The sequence below is a fragment of the Choloepus didactylus genome, chromosome 19, assembly GCF_015220235.1.
Source record: "Choloepus didactylus isolate mChoDid1 chromosome 19, mChoDid1.pri, whole genome shotgun sequence".
NCBI classification, from domain to species: Eukaryota; Metazoa; Chordata; class Mammalia; order Pilosa; family Megalonychidae; genus Choloepus; species Choloepus didactylus.
The window spans coordinates 15857900-15872754 of NC_051325.1; the positions used below are offsets into that span (position 1 = coordinate 15857900).

The 14855-nt window shown below is 39.6% G+C and overlaps 1 protein-coding gene across 8 annotated transcripts in view; it reads left to right on the forward strand.

Moving 5' to 3' along the window:
- The window catches only part of DZANK1 (double zinc ribbon and ankyrin repeat domains 1), a 90591-nt gene that overhangs the window by 38470 nt on the left and 37266 nt on the right, over window positions 1–14855 (forward strand). For all 8 annotated transcript variants that reach the window (XM_037811215.1, XM_037811217.1, XM_037811218.1 and 5 more), the window contains exons 11-13: window positions 1589–1711; window positions 2568–2732; window positions 4112–4319. In XM_037811215.1, coding sequence (XP_037667143.1) covers window positions 1589–1711; window positions 2568–2732; window positions 4112–4319 — 496 coding nt within the window. The remainder of the gene's footprint in view (window positions 1–1588; window positions 1712–2567; window positions 2733–4111; window positions 4320–14855) is intronic.

A 14855-nucleotide genomic window follows, 5' to 3' on the forward strand; every position in this document is an offset into this window, starting at 1 on the left:
ATCCTTGTTCTTAAGAATATGCATGTGGCAGTATTAAGTGTTCAAGGATCATGATGTATACAGCCTACACTCAAGTGATCAGAAAATGGATTGATAAATAGATAGATAGATAAGGCACATGAGGCTAAATGTTAAAATTGGTGAATCTGTGTACCTGGAGTGGCGGGGAGTAGAAGTAGGTGTATGTTATTCTCTGCATGGGGTTTTAATTATTTTTGTAACTGTCCTGTAAGTTTGAAAGTATTTCCAAATAAAAAGTAAAAAAAAACAACCAATCAACCATCTAAATAAAACCCTTTTGTAACAGAAGGATAAACTGAAATGTAAGGTCTGAAGCAAAAGTTCACAAAGGATCTCTCCTTTGATTTATCCCCAGGTATCTCCTTCTAATTGCACAAAAATGGGGTGAGGGTAAGGGTACACAAAGAGGGACCTCCTTTCTTGGGTCTCTGTGGATGTTGGGAGCTGAGGTCTCTTTTTGGAGAGGTCTTTGTTTTAGAATAAAAAGGCAGGCATTGAAGTAAAACAGAATATCCATCTTCAGGAAAAATTCTCCTCAGAAAATGTTTTTCCCAGTGTCAACATTCTTAGTGTTACACGTAGAATATGTAGCCATACATTCCTATATTTATTCATTAATAGATTCATTGATTCAGTAACTATTTGAATGACTCCCATATGCCAAAGGGCCAGGTCCTGAGCTAGCAGAAAAGAAAGTGAAATTATTGTCCTTTCACTCAAATCAGGATCTAGTGGCAAAGCAAAATGGGAAAGGAAGGAAGTGGACATACAGAGCTTGAACTGTGCCAAGCATTCCCTCATGCTTCATTGCTGCTAATCATTTGAAACCTCCCCCGCCCCAACAGACCTGCGAAAAAGCTGTTGAATTGGAGAAGCTGTGTGGAGTCATAGCTAAGTCAGGCTTTAGAGTCAGGTGGCCTGGATTCAAATCTTGGATCACCCACAATGTAACTTCCCCTCTCTATTGCCTCAGTTTCTCTCCTCTGTAAGATGGGGATGGCGATGGCACCCACCTCTCAGAACAGGGCCTGCACCTGGTGGGTGACCAGGTCGCCATGAAGAGTCGTGAGGCTCTCCTGCCAGCCCACGGTGAGGAAGTGGCAGAAGCAGAGATTCTGATTCTAATTTTCGGAAATTCTGTCTCCCTCCCCAAAATAAAATAATTATTTTCGCATGTTCAGGAGTAGAAAGTAAACTCACCTTTCTGTAGAGAAGCCAAGACCCATTGAGAAAGAAGATAAACCTTAGGTAGCTCAGCTCTCTTTCCATCCCTTGTTTATCGTTAATTTTTATATTAAATCAACAGCACACTTATTGCCTCTGAGCTTAAATATGCTGAGGAAATCGGTGTGAGGCACCAGTTTCACCCATTGCTATGAAGAAATAGGTGCATCTCATTTATTAATTTATTAATAAATTAATCTTACCCTTTTGGGCAAAAAATACTGGCTGCCTGGGGCTTACATTCATTGGGGCCTTTTTTTTTTTTTTTCTTTTAAAATGGATGGGGAGGGGGATTGGAAAATAGAATACTGATTCTGCTTTTAACTGCTGTTTTGTTCACTAGTCGACGTGCAGTGGAGATAAAGCCTCTTCTCCAGCTGCTCAGAAAGGGGAGACCCGTCCCTGCTCCAAATGCGGTCACCGGGACCACCCGGAAGCTGGCTTCTGTGACTGGTGCAGAACCTCAGTGGGTATCCAAAACTAAGCTCCCTCGGTCCAGGCTCCTCACCACTGGGCTAGAGAGAGCCAGGATCCTCTTCTTCGGTGGTCTTGCAGTAATCACTTCTCGACATTTTGGGTAGTGACACCTCTTTACCTATGAATCTGGAAACAGACCTCAATAAATCTTCTTACCTTGGGAATGGTCTTTCACTGCTGCTTTGATTTGCATCCCTTTGAGGTTGAACTTTTTCACACATTTATTCACTATTTGCATTTCTTCGTATATACGTGATTTGCTTACCTTTTAAAAGAAACATGCAACTTTATTTATATATTTATTTACCAGAATAAATATTGAATGCAAATAATACATAATTCAGGGTTTGTAGCGCAGGTGAGTCTCCTTTCTCATCCCAGTCCCACAGATCCCCGTGCGAGCACTGTTACCCACTTTCTGCAGTGTTCTTTCAGATATTCAATGCATTTATAAGTAAACTGACAGCTTAATATCAACACTGATCCAGTTCTTTTTATCTAGCAATATATCTTGTTAGGAATCTTCTTATTCTTTTCAGTGGCTTCATAATGTCATATTGTCTGGATGTACCATGATATAACTAGGCCATCCTCTACTGCTGGACATTTAGATTGTTTTGTTTTGTTTTTCCAGTTATTTCTTCTAAAAACAATGCTGCAGTGAATGGCTTTGAATATAATTCTTACTTGTCCATCTGTAGGATCAATTCTAGAAGGTGGAATTGCTGGCTTAGAGGGTGTGGGCATAACATTATTTTGATGGCTAGAGATAATATGGCAGAGCAATAAATTATATGGGAAAATTATTATTCATGAACATATAAAACTATATTTTTGTCCTCCAGCCTGGAATTCCTGCTTGTTGTTCTGTTTGTCCTAAATGTGGAGCTAGCAATTACCGGTCTGCCCGATTCTGTGGCTCTTGTGGTATTTACGTGGACTCCCTGGCAAGACTAAGCTTGGACAACAGCATGGCTCTAGCTGCTGGAGAACCTGGCCCTTTCTCTGAGGTGAGGCCTCCGTGGGAAGAACCGGTGCCCTGGAAGAGGGTGTGACCTGAACTGATTGACTCTGCCCTGTAGGTCAACCCAGGGCTTGGGTTTCCGTGGGAAAAGAGAGCCCAAACATTTAAACTTCCTCCTGGACTTTAATTAGGTATGAAAATAAACTCAATCAATTTCAGTTTCATTATTTAAAAAAATTTTTTTTTTCAAACAAACACTCATTTTAGGTTTTAAACACCCAGATGATTTCCTCAGAAATCAAAGATCTGGATATGCATTTATCTGTAGTAGACTGAGGTCTAATTCCATTTGCAAGGCAAGAGACAAAATGCCACTAGCGGTAGTGGATTTACGATATATGGAATAGAATGTATTTCTCTTATCTTGAATTTCTTATATAAGCATATCAAAACCTATCCCCCTCCAGTACTTTTTTATGTTTTAGAAGGACTTATATCTGGCGTATAAGATTGCTTTTGCCACATATAATAGTTTGAGGAAAATCTCACAAGGTTATTTTCAGAAGCACTTAACATCTAACTAGCTTCTTGTTAGCATAAAATGTTACCACTTTATGAAATTCTCTAAGCTTAAAAAAGACTTTTTAGGTTCCTTCTTATCACTTCTTCATAACAATTTGAAGATCAGAAATTGCTAGAGAGAATTCACATGCTCTCAGTATTTTGCAGAAATTTTTAGGAAATTCATGGCCTCCTTAGTCCAGATTGAAAATTTATAAATCCTTGGATTGTCATTAGCTCATATGGCACCTTTGTGCAAATAGATAAAGGTGCTCTTTCCTCAAGACACTTGAGTCCCTCTGTTGGAAATAATTCTAATATATTAGATTCAATATAAAGATATTTTCTTCCATCTACCAGAAAATTGTTCTAATAAATACGTAAATACAAATGTCCACTGTGTGAACAGTGCCCCTTCAGATGTGGTACCCTGTGCAGTGCACAACCCGCACCACCTTACATGGTGGCCCTGGCAGGTGCTGAGGTCCTGACGCAGGAGAGTGCCTCAGGGAAAATGTTGGTCCTTGGTAGTTGAGTCTGGACGGGTAATGAAGTCTATGCTCCGTGGGATGGTAGAGCAGAGAGGGTTGATAACTTCCAGCCCTCAGTCAGGATGGGGAACATCAGTAGATTTGTTGAATTTGAGACAGTAAATGGCCCAGGGAATGGAGCTGGCTTCATGGATCAGACTGGGAGTTGCTGGGGGAAAACAAAGGCAAGAAGATGAGGCAAGGGCTCAAAAACCCCTTTTTCATTTAGTGTAACAGTTTTCTGTAACAATTCTGATTAGAACTATTTTCTGTGAGTAACAGAGGATTAATTAAATTATAATCTACTTTTTTATGTTTTCTGCCTCACTCATAGCCTCGATCTGCCTGGCAGTCCCTAAATGCTCCTTTGCCCAAATCTGATGCTGGAACTAGGAAAGATATAGGCACACAGACTGTTGGCCTGTTCTACCCCTCTGGCAAGCTGCTAGCAAGGAAGGAGCTGGAAATGGCCTCTCAAAAACAGAGGCAGGAGAAAATGAGTGACCATAAGCCTCCCCTCACCGCCATCAGCCCAGGAAGAGGTGAGAGGAAAGACGTGCTTTCTTGTGGTCAGGAGGGAGCTCACTCTTTTTCTAAAAGAAAATTTCTTCATTTTTTTTTCTTTTAGATTTATTTTTCTGTATAAAAATAATAGGGCTTCCTTAAGCCTTTTGTACTCTGATATTTTAACCCATAGCCCCATTGTCTAGTTGGTAAATCAGATAGCACAGATGGGTTTCTTGTATTATGGTAGAAATGTTGTTAGTCTGTTGTCATTATTGCCATCTGCCATTATCTTCTTAATGCATCGTTACCCCTTCCCTCCATTTCCCAAAGATAATGGTTACAAGTGTTAAACTCACACCAGAGCAGATTCAGAAACCTGCCCTTCCATGGGTGGGTGTACTGGATTGTTAATAACCAAACAGGCATCACTAAGTGCCAAGAACAATTTAGTCCCAGCCAGAACCAATAGGACTGTTAGCTTGCCCTGTTCAAGTAGAAATCAGCTACAAAGAGGCCAACATGGGCACCTCTGCTTTTAAAAACCAAGGAGGCAAAATCCTGAAAGCTGAACACTCTCATCTTACGGAGCCGTTGCTGGGTCTATGCCTCTGAAAATATAGTAGACACAGTGAGTTGATAATTTAAGGGATCCCCCCCCCCATTGATTTAAATAATACGGATTATTTGGAAGATTTCATTTGTAATTAAATGATAGGCATTTTGGCCTTGTTATACCAGGACATAACAGTTACTATGATTCCATACATGGTTGAGTTGTTTAATAGCCAAGAAGACACATGAACTGTTCTACTGAGGAAGTGGGTTCATGCGAAGGGTTAAAGGAGTGGGCTTTGGAGTCAGCCCCCCACCCCAGCTTGGGCAAGTCACATGATTTCCCTGATTAAAGGGATAACCAATGCCTAGCTCATGTGATTATTAGGAGAATTTAGACAGATAATATATGTAAAGTTTCTGGCACAAAATAGGCACTTGATAGAGGGTAGTGCAGCTGCTATTAATAAAATAATAATAATGATATATGGAAAGCCTGGATAAGTTCATATGGCTTGTTGCCTTATTTGTGTATCTAGTAATACATTTGTTACATATCTTCTGCAGAGCGAGTTTTAAAGATATGCATGGAATTCTGTTGCTTTTGTTCTCTGAATTAAAGTCTATACACCAGCCACAAAAAAAAAAATTAAATAAATAAATAAATAAAATAATGATATATGGAGCTATAAAAAAAAAGGCCAGAGGCACAACTAAGATTGCCTATAGCCGCACTGCCAATTCTCAGCCTGGTGACAGAGGAAAGTCATTTAATCTCCCTTGGGATCAGTACTTTTCAGGATTAATTATAATTGTCAGATTCTTCTTAGAGTTAATATGATAAACAGCTAACATAATAGAAATATATGTAGTCACTGCTTCCCACACTTTAATGTGCACAGATTCACCTGGAATCTCGTATGAATTCAGATTCTAATTTGACAAGTCTGGGGTGGGATCTGAGATTCTGGATTTCTAACAAACTGCTGAGTAATGGAATGATGATGAAAATCACCTATGGTGTTGCATATGTCAATGGTTCATTCCCTTGCACTGCTGAATCATACTCTATTGTATGGATATACCACAATTTGTTCACCCATTGATCTGTTGATGGCCATTTGGGTTGGTTGTTTCCTCCAAATATAAGCTGCTGTGAACATTCATGTACAAGTCTTTGTGTGGACATGTTTGCAGTTGTCTTGGGTACAGATTCAGAGTGGAATGGCTAGGTCTTACGTAGGTGTATGCTCAACTTTCAAGAAACTGCCAAATGTTTTCCAAAGTGGATGTACCATTTTACATGCCCACCAGCAGTGTATGAGGGTGCCAGTTGCTCTACATCCTCTCCAATATTTGGTGCAGGCTGTCGTTAAAGTTAGCTATTCTAGGAGATGTATAGTAGTATCTCATTGTGCTTTTAATCTTTATTTCCCTACTGTTAAATGATGCTGAGATTCTTTTTGTGTGCTTACTTGCCTTCCATATGTCTTCTTTGGTAACTGTCCAAATCTTTTGCCCATTTAAAAAATAGTGTTGTTTGTCTTATTTTTGAGTTGAAAGAGTTTGTCGTATATTCCATAGGCAAATCCTTTGTCATGCAAATATTTTTCCACAGTCTTCAGCTTTTGCCTTTTTCTTTTCTTTTTTTTTTTTTTTTTTTTTTTTTTTTTTAAATCATCATTTTATTGAGATATATTCACATACCACGCAGTCATACAAAACAAATTGTACTTTCGATTGTTTACAGTACCATTACATAGTTGTACATTCATCACCTAAATCAATCCCTGACACCTTCATTAGCACACACACAAAAATAACAAGAATAATAATTAGAGTGAAAAAGAGCAATTGAAGTAAAAAAGAACACTGGGTACCTTTGTCTGTTTGTTTCCTTCCCCTACTTTTCTACTCATCCATCCATAAACTAGACAAAGTGGTGTTTGGTCCTTATGGCTTTCCCAATCCCATTGTCACCCCTCATAAGCTACGTTTTTATACAACTGTCTTCGAGATTCATGGGTTCTGGGTTGTAGTTTGATAGTTTCAGGTATCCACCACCAGCTACCCCAATTCTTTAGAACCTAAAAAGGGTTGTCTAAAGTGTGCATAAGAGTGCCCACCAGAGTGACCTCTCGGCTCCTTTTGGAATCTCTCTGCCACTGAAGCTTATTTCATTTCCTTTCACATCCCCCTTTTGGTCAAGAAGATGTTCTCCGTCCCACGGTGCCAGGTCTACATTCCTCCCTGGGAGTCATATTCCACGTTGCCAGGGAGATTCACTTCCCTGGGTGTCTGATCCCACGTAGGGGGGAGGGCAGTGATTTCACCTTTCAAGTTGGCTTAGCCAGAGAGAGAGGGCCACATCTGAGCAACAAAGAGGCATTCAGGAGGAGACTCTTAGGCACAAATACAGGGAGGCCTAGCCTCTCCTTTGCAGCAACCGTCTTCCCAAGGGTAAAACTTATGGTAGAGGGCTCAACCCATCAAACCACCAGTCCCCTATGTCTGTGGTCATGTTAGCAACCATGGAGGTGGGGTAGGCGAATACCCCTGCATTCTCCACAGGCTCCTCAAGGGGGCACTACATCTTTTTTTTTTTTTTTTTCCCCCTTGTTTGTCTTTTTTCTTTTTTTTTTTTTTTTTTTTTTTTTTTTAACTTTCCCTTCTTTTTTCAAATCACCTGTATGAAAAAAAAAAGTTAAAAAGAAAACAAACATACAGTAAAAGAGCATTTCAAAGAGACCATAGCAAGGGAGTAAGAAAAAGACAACTAACCTAAGATAACTGCTTAACTTCCAACATGTTCCTACTTTACCCCAAGAAAGTTACATAATATAGCAACATTTCAGTGAACTTGTTCCTACTACAACCATCAGAAATTAACAGACCATAGTCATTTCTGGGCATCCCCAGAACGTTAAATAGCTTATCTGTTCTTCCTGGATTATTGTTCCCCCTTCCTTAATTGCTCTCTACTGCTAGTTCCCCTACATTCTACATTTTAAACCATTTGTTTTACATTTTTCAAAGTTCACATTAGTGGTAGCATATAATATTTCTCTTTTTGTGCCTGGCTTATTTCGCTCAGCATTATGTCTTCAAGGTTCATCCATGTTGTCATATGTTTCACCAGATCGTTCCTTCTTACTGCCGCGTAGTATTCCATCGTGTGTATATACCACATTTTATTTATCCACTCATCTGTTGAAGGACATTTGGGTTGTTTCCATCTCTTGGCAATTGTGAATAATGCTGCTATGAACATTGGCGTGCAGATATCTGTTCGTGTCACTGCTTTCCGATCTTCCGGGTATATACCGAGGAGTGCAATCGCTGGATCGAATGGTAGCTCTATATCTAGTTTTCTAAGGAACTGCCAGACTGACTTCCAGAGTGGCTGAACCATTATACAGTCCCACCAACAATGAATAAGAGTTCCAATTTCTCCACATCCCCTCCAGCATTTGTAGTTTCCTGTTTGTTTAATGGCAGCCATTCTAACCGGTGTTAGATGGTATCTCATTGTGGTCTTAATTTGCATCTCTCTAATAGCTAGTGAAGCTGAACATTTTTTCATGTGTTTCTTGGTCATTTGTATTTCCTCTTCAGAGAACTGTCTTTTCATATCTTTTGCCCATTTTATAATTGGGCTGTCTGTACTATTGTCATTGAGTTGTAGGATTTCTTTGTATATGCAAGATATCAGTCTTTTGTCAGATACATGGTTTCCAAAAATTTTTTCCCATTGAGTTGGCTGCCTCTTTACCTTTTTGAGAAATTCCTTTGAGGTGCAGAAACTTCTAAGCTTGAGGAGTTCCCATTTATCTATTTTCTCTTTTGTTGCTTGTGCTTTGGGTGTAAAGTCTAGGAAGTGGCCTCCTAATACAAGGTCTTGAAGATGTTTTCCTACATTATCTTCTAGGAGTTTTATGGTACTTTCTTTTATATTGAGATCTTTGGTCCATTTTGAGTTAATTTTTGTGTAGGGGGTGAGGTAGGGGTCCTCTTTCATTCTTTTGGATATGGATATCCAACTCTCCCAGCCTCATTTGTTGAAAAGACCATTATGGCTCAGTTCGGTGACTTTGGGGGCCTTATCAAAGATCAGTCGGCCATAGATCTGAGGGTCTATCTCTGAATTCTCAATTCGATTCCATTGATCTATATGTCTATCTTTGTGCCAGTACCATGCTGTCTTGGCAACTGTGGCTTTATAATAAGCTTCAAAGTCAGGGAGTGTAAGTCCTCCCACTTCGTTTTTCTTTTTTAGAGTGTCTTTAGCAATTCGAGGCATCTTCCCTTTCCAAATAAATTTGATAACTAGCTTTTCCAAGTCTGCAAAGTAGGTTGTTGGAATTTTGATTGGGATTGCATTGAATCTGTAGATGAGTTTGGGTAGAATTGACATCTTAATGACATTTAGCCTTCCTATCCATGAACATGGAATATTTTTCCATCTTTTAAGGTCCCCTTCTATTTCTTTTAGTAGAGTTATGTAGTTTTCTTTGTATAGGTCTTTTACATCTTTGGTTAAGTTGATTCCTAGGTACTTGATTTTTTTAGTTGCTATTGAAAATGGTATCTTTTTCTTGAGTGTCTCTTCAGTTTGTTCATTTCTAGCATATAGAAACATTACTGACTTATGTGCATTAATCTTGTATCCCGCTACTTTGCTAAATTTGTTTATTAGCTCTAGTAGGTGTATCGTTGATTTCTCAGGGTTTTCTAGATATAAGATCATATCATCTGCAAACAATGACAGTTTTACTTCTTCTTTTCCAATTTGGATGCCTTTTATTTCTTTGTCTTGCCGGATTGCCCTGGCTAGCACTTCCAGCACAATGTTGAATAACAGTGGTGACAGCGGGCATCCTTGTCTTGTTCCTGATCTTAGAGGGAAGGCTTTCAGTCTCTCACCATTGAGTACTATGCTGGCTGTGGGTTTTTCATATATGCTCTTTATCATGTTGAGGAAGTTTCCTTCAATTCCTACCTTTTGAAGTGTTTTTATCAAAAAGGGATGTTGGATTTTGTCAAATGCTTTTTCAGCATCTATTGAGATGATCAATTGATTTTTCCCTTTCGAGTTTTTAATGTGTTGTAATACATTGATTGTTTTTCTGATGTTGAACCATCCTTGCATGCCTGGAATGAACCCCACTTGGTCATGGTGTATGATTTTTTTAATGTGTCTTTGGATTCGATTTGCAAGTATTTTGTTGAGGATTTTTGCATCTATATTCATTAGGGAGATTGGCCGGTAGTTTTCCTTTTTTGTAGCATCTTTGCCTGGTTTTGGTATTAGATTGATGTTAGCTTCATAAAATGAGTTAGGTAGTGTTCCATTTTTTTCAATGTTTTGAAAGAGTTTGAGTAAGATTGGTGTCAGTTCTTTCTGGAAAGTTTGGTAGAATTCCCCTGTGAAGCCATCTGGCCCTGGGCATTTATTTGTGGGAAGATTTTTGATGACTGATTGGATCTCTTTGCTTGTGATGGGTTGGTTGAGGTCTTCTATTTCTTCTCTGGTCAGTCTAGGTTGTTCATATGTTTCCAGGAAATTGTCCATTTCTTCTACATTATCCAGTTTGTTGCCATACAGTTGTTCATAATATCCTCTTATAATTTTTTTAATTTCTTCAGGATCTGCAGTTATGTCACCTTTTTCATTCATTATTTTGTTTATATGGGTCTTCTCTCTTTTTGATTTTGTCAGTCTAGCTAGGGGCTTGTCAATCTTGTTGATCTTCTCAAAGAACCAACTTTTGGTGATATTTATCCTTTCTATTGTTTTTTTGTTCTCTATGTCATTTATTTCTGCTTTAATCCTTGTTATTTCTTTTCTTCTACTTGGTTTAGGATTGGTTTGCTGTTCATTTTCTAGCTTCTTCAGTTGATCCATTAGTTCTTTGATTTTGGCTCTTTCTTCCTTTTTAATATATGCGTTTAGTGCTATAAATTTCCCCCTTAGCACTGCTTTTGCTGCATCCCATAGGTTTTGGTATGTTGTGTTCTCATTTTCATTCGTCTCTATATATTTAGCAATTTCTCTTGCTATTTCTTCTTTAACCCACTGATTGTTTAGGAGTGTGTTGTTTAACCTCCAGGTATTTGTGAATTTTCTAAGTCTCTGATGGTTATTTACTTCTAATTGTATTCCATTGTGGTCAGAGAATGTGCTTTGAATAATTTCAATCTTTTTAAATTTATTGAGGCTTGTTTTATGTCCCAGCATATGATCTATTCTGGAGAAAGTTCCGTGAGCACTAGAAAAGTATGTGTATCCTGGTGATTTGGGATGTAATGTCCTGTAGATGTCTGTTAAATCTAATTCATTTATCAGATTGTTTAGCTTTTCAATTTCCTTATTGGTCTTCTGTCTGGTTGATCTATCTATAGGAGAAAGTGATGTGTTGAAGTCTCCCACAATTATTGTGGAAACATCAATTGCTTCCTTTAGTTTTGCCAATGTTTCTCTCATGTATTTTGTGGCACCTTGATTGGGTGCATAGACATTTACGATTGTTATTTCTTCTTGCTGAATTGCCCCTTTTATTAGTATGTAGTGGCCTTCTTTGTCTCTCAAAACATCCCTGCATTTGAAGTCTATTTTATCTGAGATTAATATTGCTACACCTGCTTTCTTTTGGCTGTAGCTTGCATGAAATATTTTTTTCCATCCTTTCACTTTCAATTTCTTTGTGTCCCTGTGTCTAAGATGAGTCTCTTGTATGCAACATATTGATGGTTCATTTTTTTTGATCCATTCTGCAAATCTATATCTTTTAATTGGGGAGTTTAATCCATTTACATTTAACGTTAAAACCGTGAAGGCATTTCTTGAATCGGCCATCTTATCCTTTGGATTATGTTTGCCATATTTTTCCCTCTCTCTATTAATATCCTTTATTGTACCCATACCGAATCTCTTTAGTACTGAACCTTTCTCCAAGTCTCTCTGTCCTGTCTTTGTTTCTCTGTCTGTAGGGCTCCCTTTAGTATCTCCAGTAGGGCAGGTCTCTTGTTAGCAAATTCTCTCAGCATTTCTTTGTCTGTGAAAAATTTAAGCTCTCCCTCAAATTTGAAGGAGAGCTTTGCTGGATAAAGTATTCTTGGCTGGAAATTCCTCTCTCTCAGAATTTTAAATATATCGTGCCATTGCCTTCTCGCCTCCATGGTGGCTGCTGAGTAGTCACTACTTAGTCTTATGCTGTTTCCTTTGTATGTGGTGAATTGCTTTTCTCTTGCTGCTTTCAGAACTTGCTCCTTCTCTTCTATGTTTGACAGTGTGATCAGTATATGTCTCGGAGTGGGTTTTTTTGGATTTATTCTATTTGGAGTTCGCTGAGCATTTATGATTTGTGTATTTATGTTGTTTAGAAGATTTGGGAAGTTTTCCCCAACAATTTCTTTGAATACTCTTCCTAGACCTTTACCCTTTTCTTCCCCTTCTGGGACACCAATGAGTCTTATATTCGGACGCTTCATATTATCTATCATATCCCTGAGGTCCATTTCGAGTTTTTCAATTTTTTTCCCCATTCTTTCTTTTATGCTTTCATTTTCCATTCTGTCATCTTCCAGGTCACTGATTCGTTGTTCAACTTCCTCTAGTCTTGTACTATGAGTGTCCAGAATCTTTTTAATTTGGTCAACAGTTTCTTTAATTTCCATAAGATCATCCATTTTTTTATTTAGCCTTGCAATGTCTTCTTTATGCTCTTCTAGGGTCTTCTTGATTTCCTTCATATCCCGTACTAGGGTCTCATTGTTCATCTTTAGTTCTTTGAGTAGCTGCTCTAGGTGTGTCTCTTCTGGTCTTTTGATTTGGGTGCTTGGGCTTGGGTTATCCATATCGTCTGGTTTTTTCATATGCTTTATAATTTTCTGTTGTTTTTGGCCTCGTGGCATTTGCTGTCCTTGATAGGGTTCTTTTAGGGTTTGTAGACCAGTTGAAGTCCTTATCTCTAATTTATCAGATCTACAGCTTCGTGGAGTACACTTTCTCTAACTAACCAGCAGGTGGCGTCCACGAGCCACCTCTTCTCCACAAGCCAGATCTCCCCTGCTTAGCCTTTTTGGTGAGTGGGGGAGTGAGTCTTGTGGGGCCCAATTGGTGTCCCAAGCTTGCGTGTGTAGTTGGTGTTGCCTGCCCTGTATGTGGGGCGTGTTTCTGGGCAGTCGGGGAGGGGGGGTGGCCCTAACAATCAAATCTCCCTGATGATCCTAGAGTTTTAAAGCTACTGCAATAGTCTAATCCTTCAGTTCAGTACTGCCACAGTTTGTCTCTGCCACTGACCCACCAGTCTTTGGTATTGGCGTATGGCTCCTGAGACTTGCAAGTGGGCCCCTCTTCCAGGCTGTGCACCCCGGGTCCTCTGTTGAGGGATGACTGTGCTATGTCACAGGTGAGTGCCGTCCCCCCAGGGCAGTTCTGGGCTGCTGGGCTGTGTTGGGAGGCTCCCAGTCTGCTCAAATGATGGCTGAATGGGGCTCTGTTAATTCACACTGCTCCCCCTTCCCAGCTCTGGGACATTCAGCTGAGGTTGCAGGGAAGGCTAATGTCCACGCCCAGTTTTGTGGTGTGTGCCTGTTATTTGAAGCACTTCCGTCACACTGGGTTGTCTGGGGCAGCTCTGGGCTATGGGGCTGGCGATGGGCAGGAGTGTTTCCTGTCCACCAGGATGGTGGCTGTGAGCGGACACCCCCCTTTTCTTGGGAAGTTGTGTTGTTTAGTGAATTTTCTCAGCCACTGGATTATTGCCTTTTGTCTCAGAGCTCTCTTATTTCTGCTCTTGACTTGACGTGCCCAAATTTCAATTCTTTGAAGCTTTCTGTATTGAGCTTCTTAGAGTAATTGTTTTAGAAAAAGCAAAAAGGATTTAAAAAAAAAAAAAAAAACAAAACAAAAAAAAAAACGGCCCTCCTCAGAGATCTAATGGGTTATTGAAATGCTAATAGACAAAGCAACCAGGGCCATTAAGGAAAGGTGCCCTGGGCAGAGAGATCAGCCTTGCTTCGGGATTTGCATATGCGCCTCAAGGCCTGATCTCCGCCCTTCCCCTTTCTGTGTTCACCAGAACTCCAAAAATCCTCTGCTTTTACTTTGGAGCTTCTCGTGTTGTTTTCCTTCTATGCCCGTCTCCTCTCTGCTGGGCTGGCTGCTCTCAGAGTCTCTGGTGTCTGGCCTCAGTCTATCTATGGTTGGAGTTTGAATCAGTAGAATGAGTTTCCGATGAGAGCAGCCACTGCAATTCTCCCTTCTCCTTCCTGGAGCTGACAGCCCCTCCTCCCCCGGGACTGAGCCTGGCAGGGAGGGGCGCGGGTCCCCTGGCCGCAAAAACTTACAGATTTCGCTGATCTCAGCAGTTCCACGTTTTCATGAGTGTTGTATGAAGTATGCCCAAAGACAGATTGCTCTGTGGTGTCCAGTCCACGCAGTTCCTGGCTTTTTACCTACTTTCCTGGAGGAGTAACTAAAACATACAGCTCACCAGTCTGCCATCTTGCCCCGCCTCCTCCTTGCCTTTTTCTTAAAAGGCGTCTTTTGAAGGGCAAAAGTTTTTTATTTTGATGGAGTCCAATTTATTATTTTTCTTTTGTACTTTTCCTGTGTTGTGTGACATATTTAAGAAATCTATGCCAAATCTAAGATCACTAAGATTTTATTCTTTGTTTTCCTCATTTTAATTTCAGATCTTAAATTTAGTTTGTGATTCATTTCAAGTTAATTTTTGTATATAGTGAGGAGTAAAGGTCGAGGTTCATTTTTTCTGCATTTGGCTAACTCATTGTTCCAGCACCAACTGTTGAAAAGATTATTCTTTCTCCATTGAATTGCCTTACCACCTCTGTGGAAATTAGTTGACTATAGATGTGTGGCTTTATTTCTGGACTTGCTATTCTTTTCCATTCATCTCTTTGTCTTTATACCAATACCACATTTCTTGACTACTCTAGCTTTCTAATAAGTCTTGAAATCAAGTAATGTAAGTCCTCCAATTATGTTTTCCTTT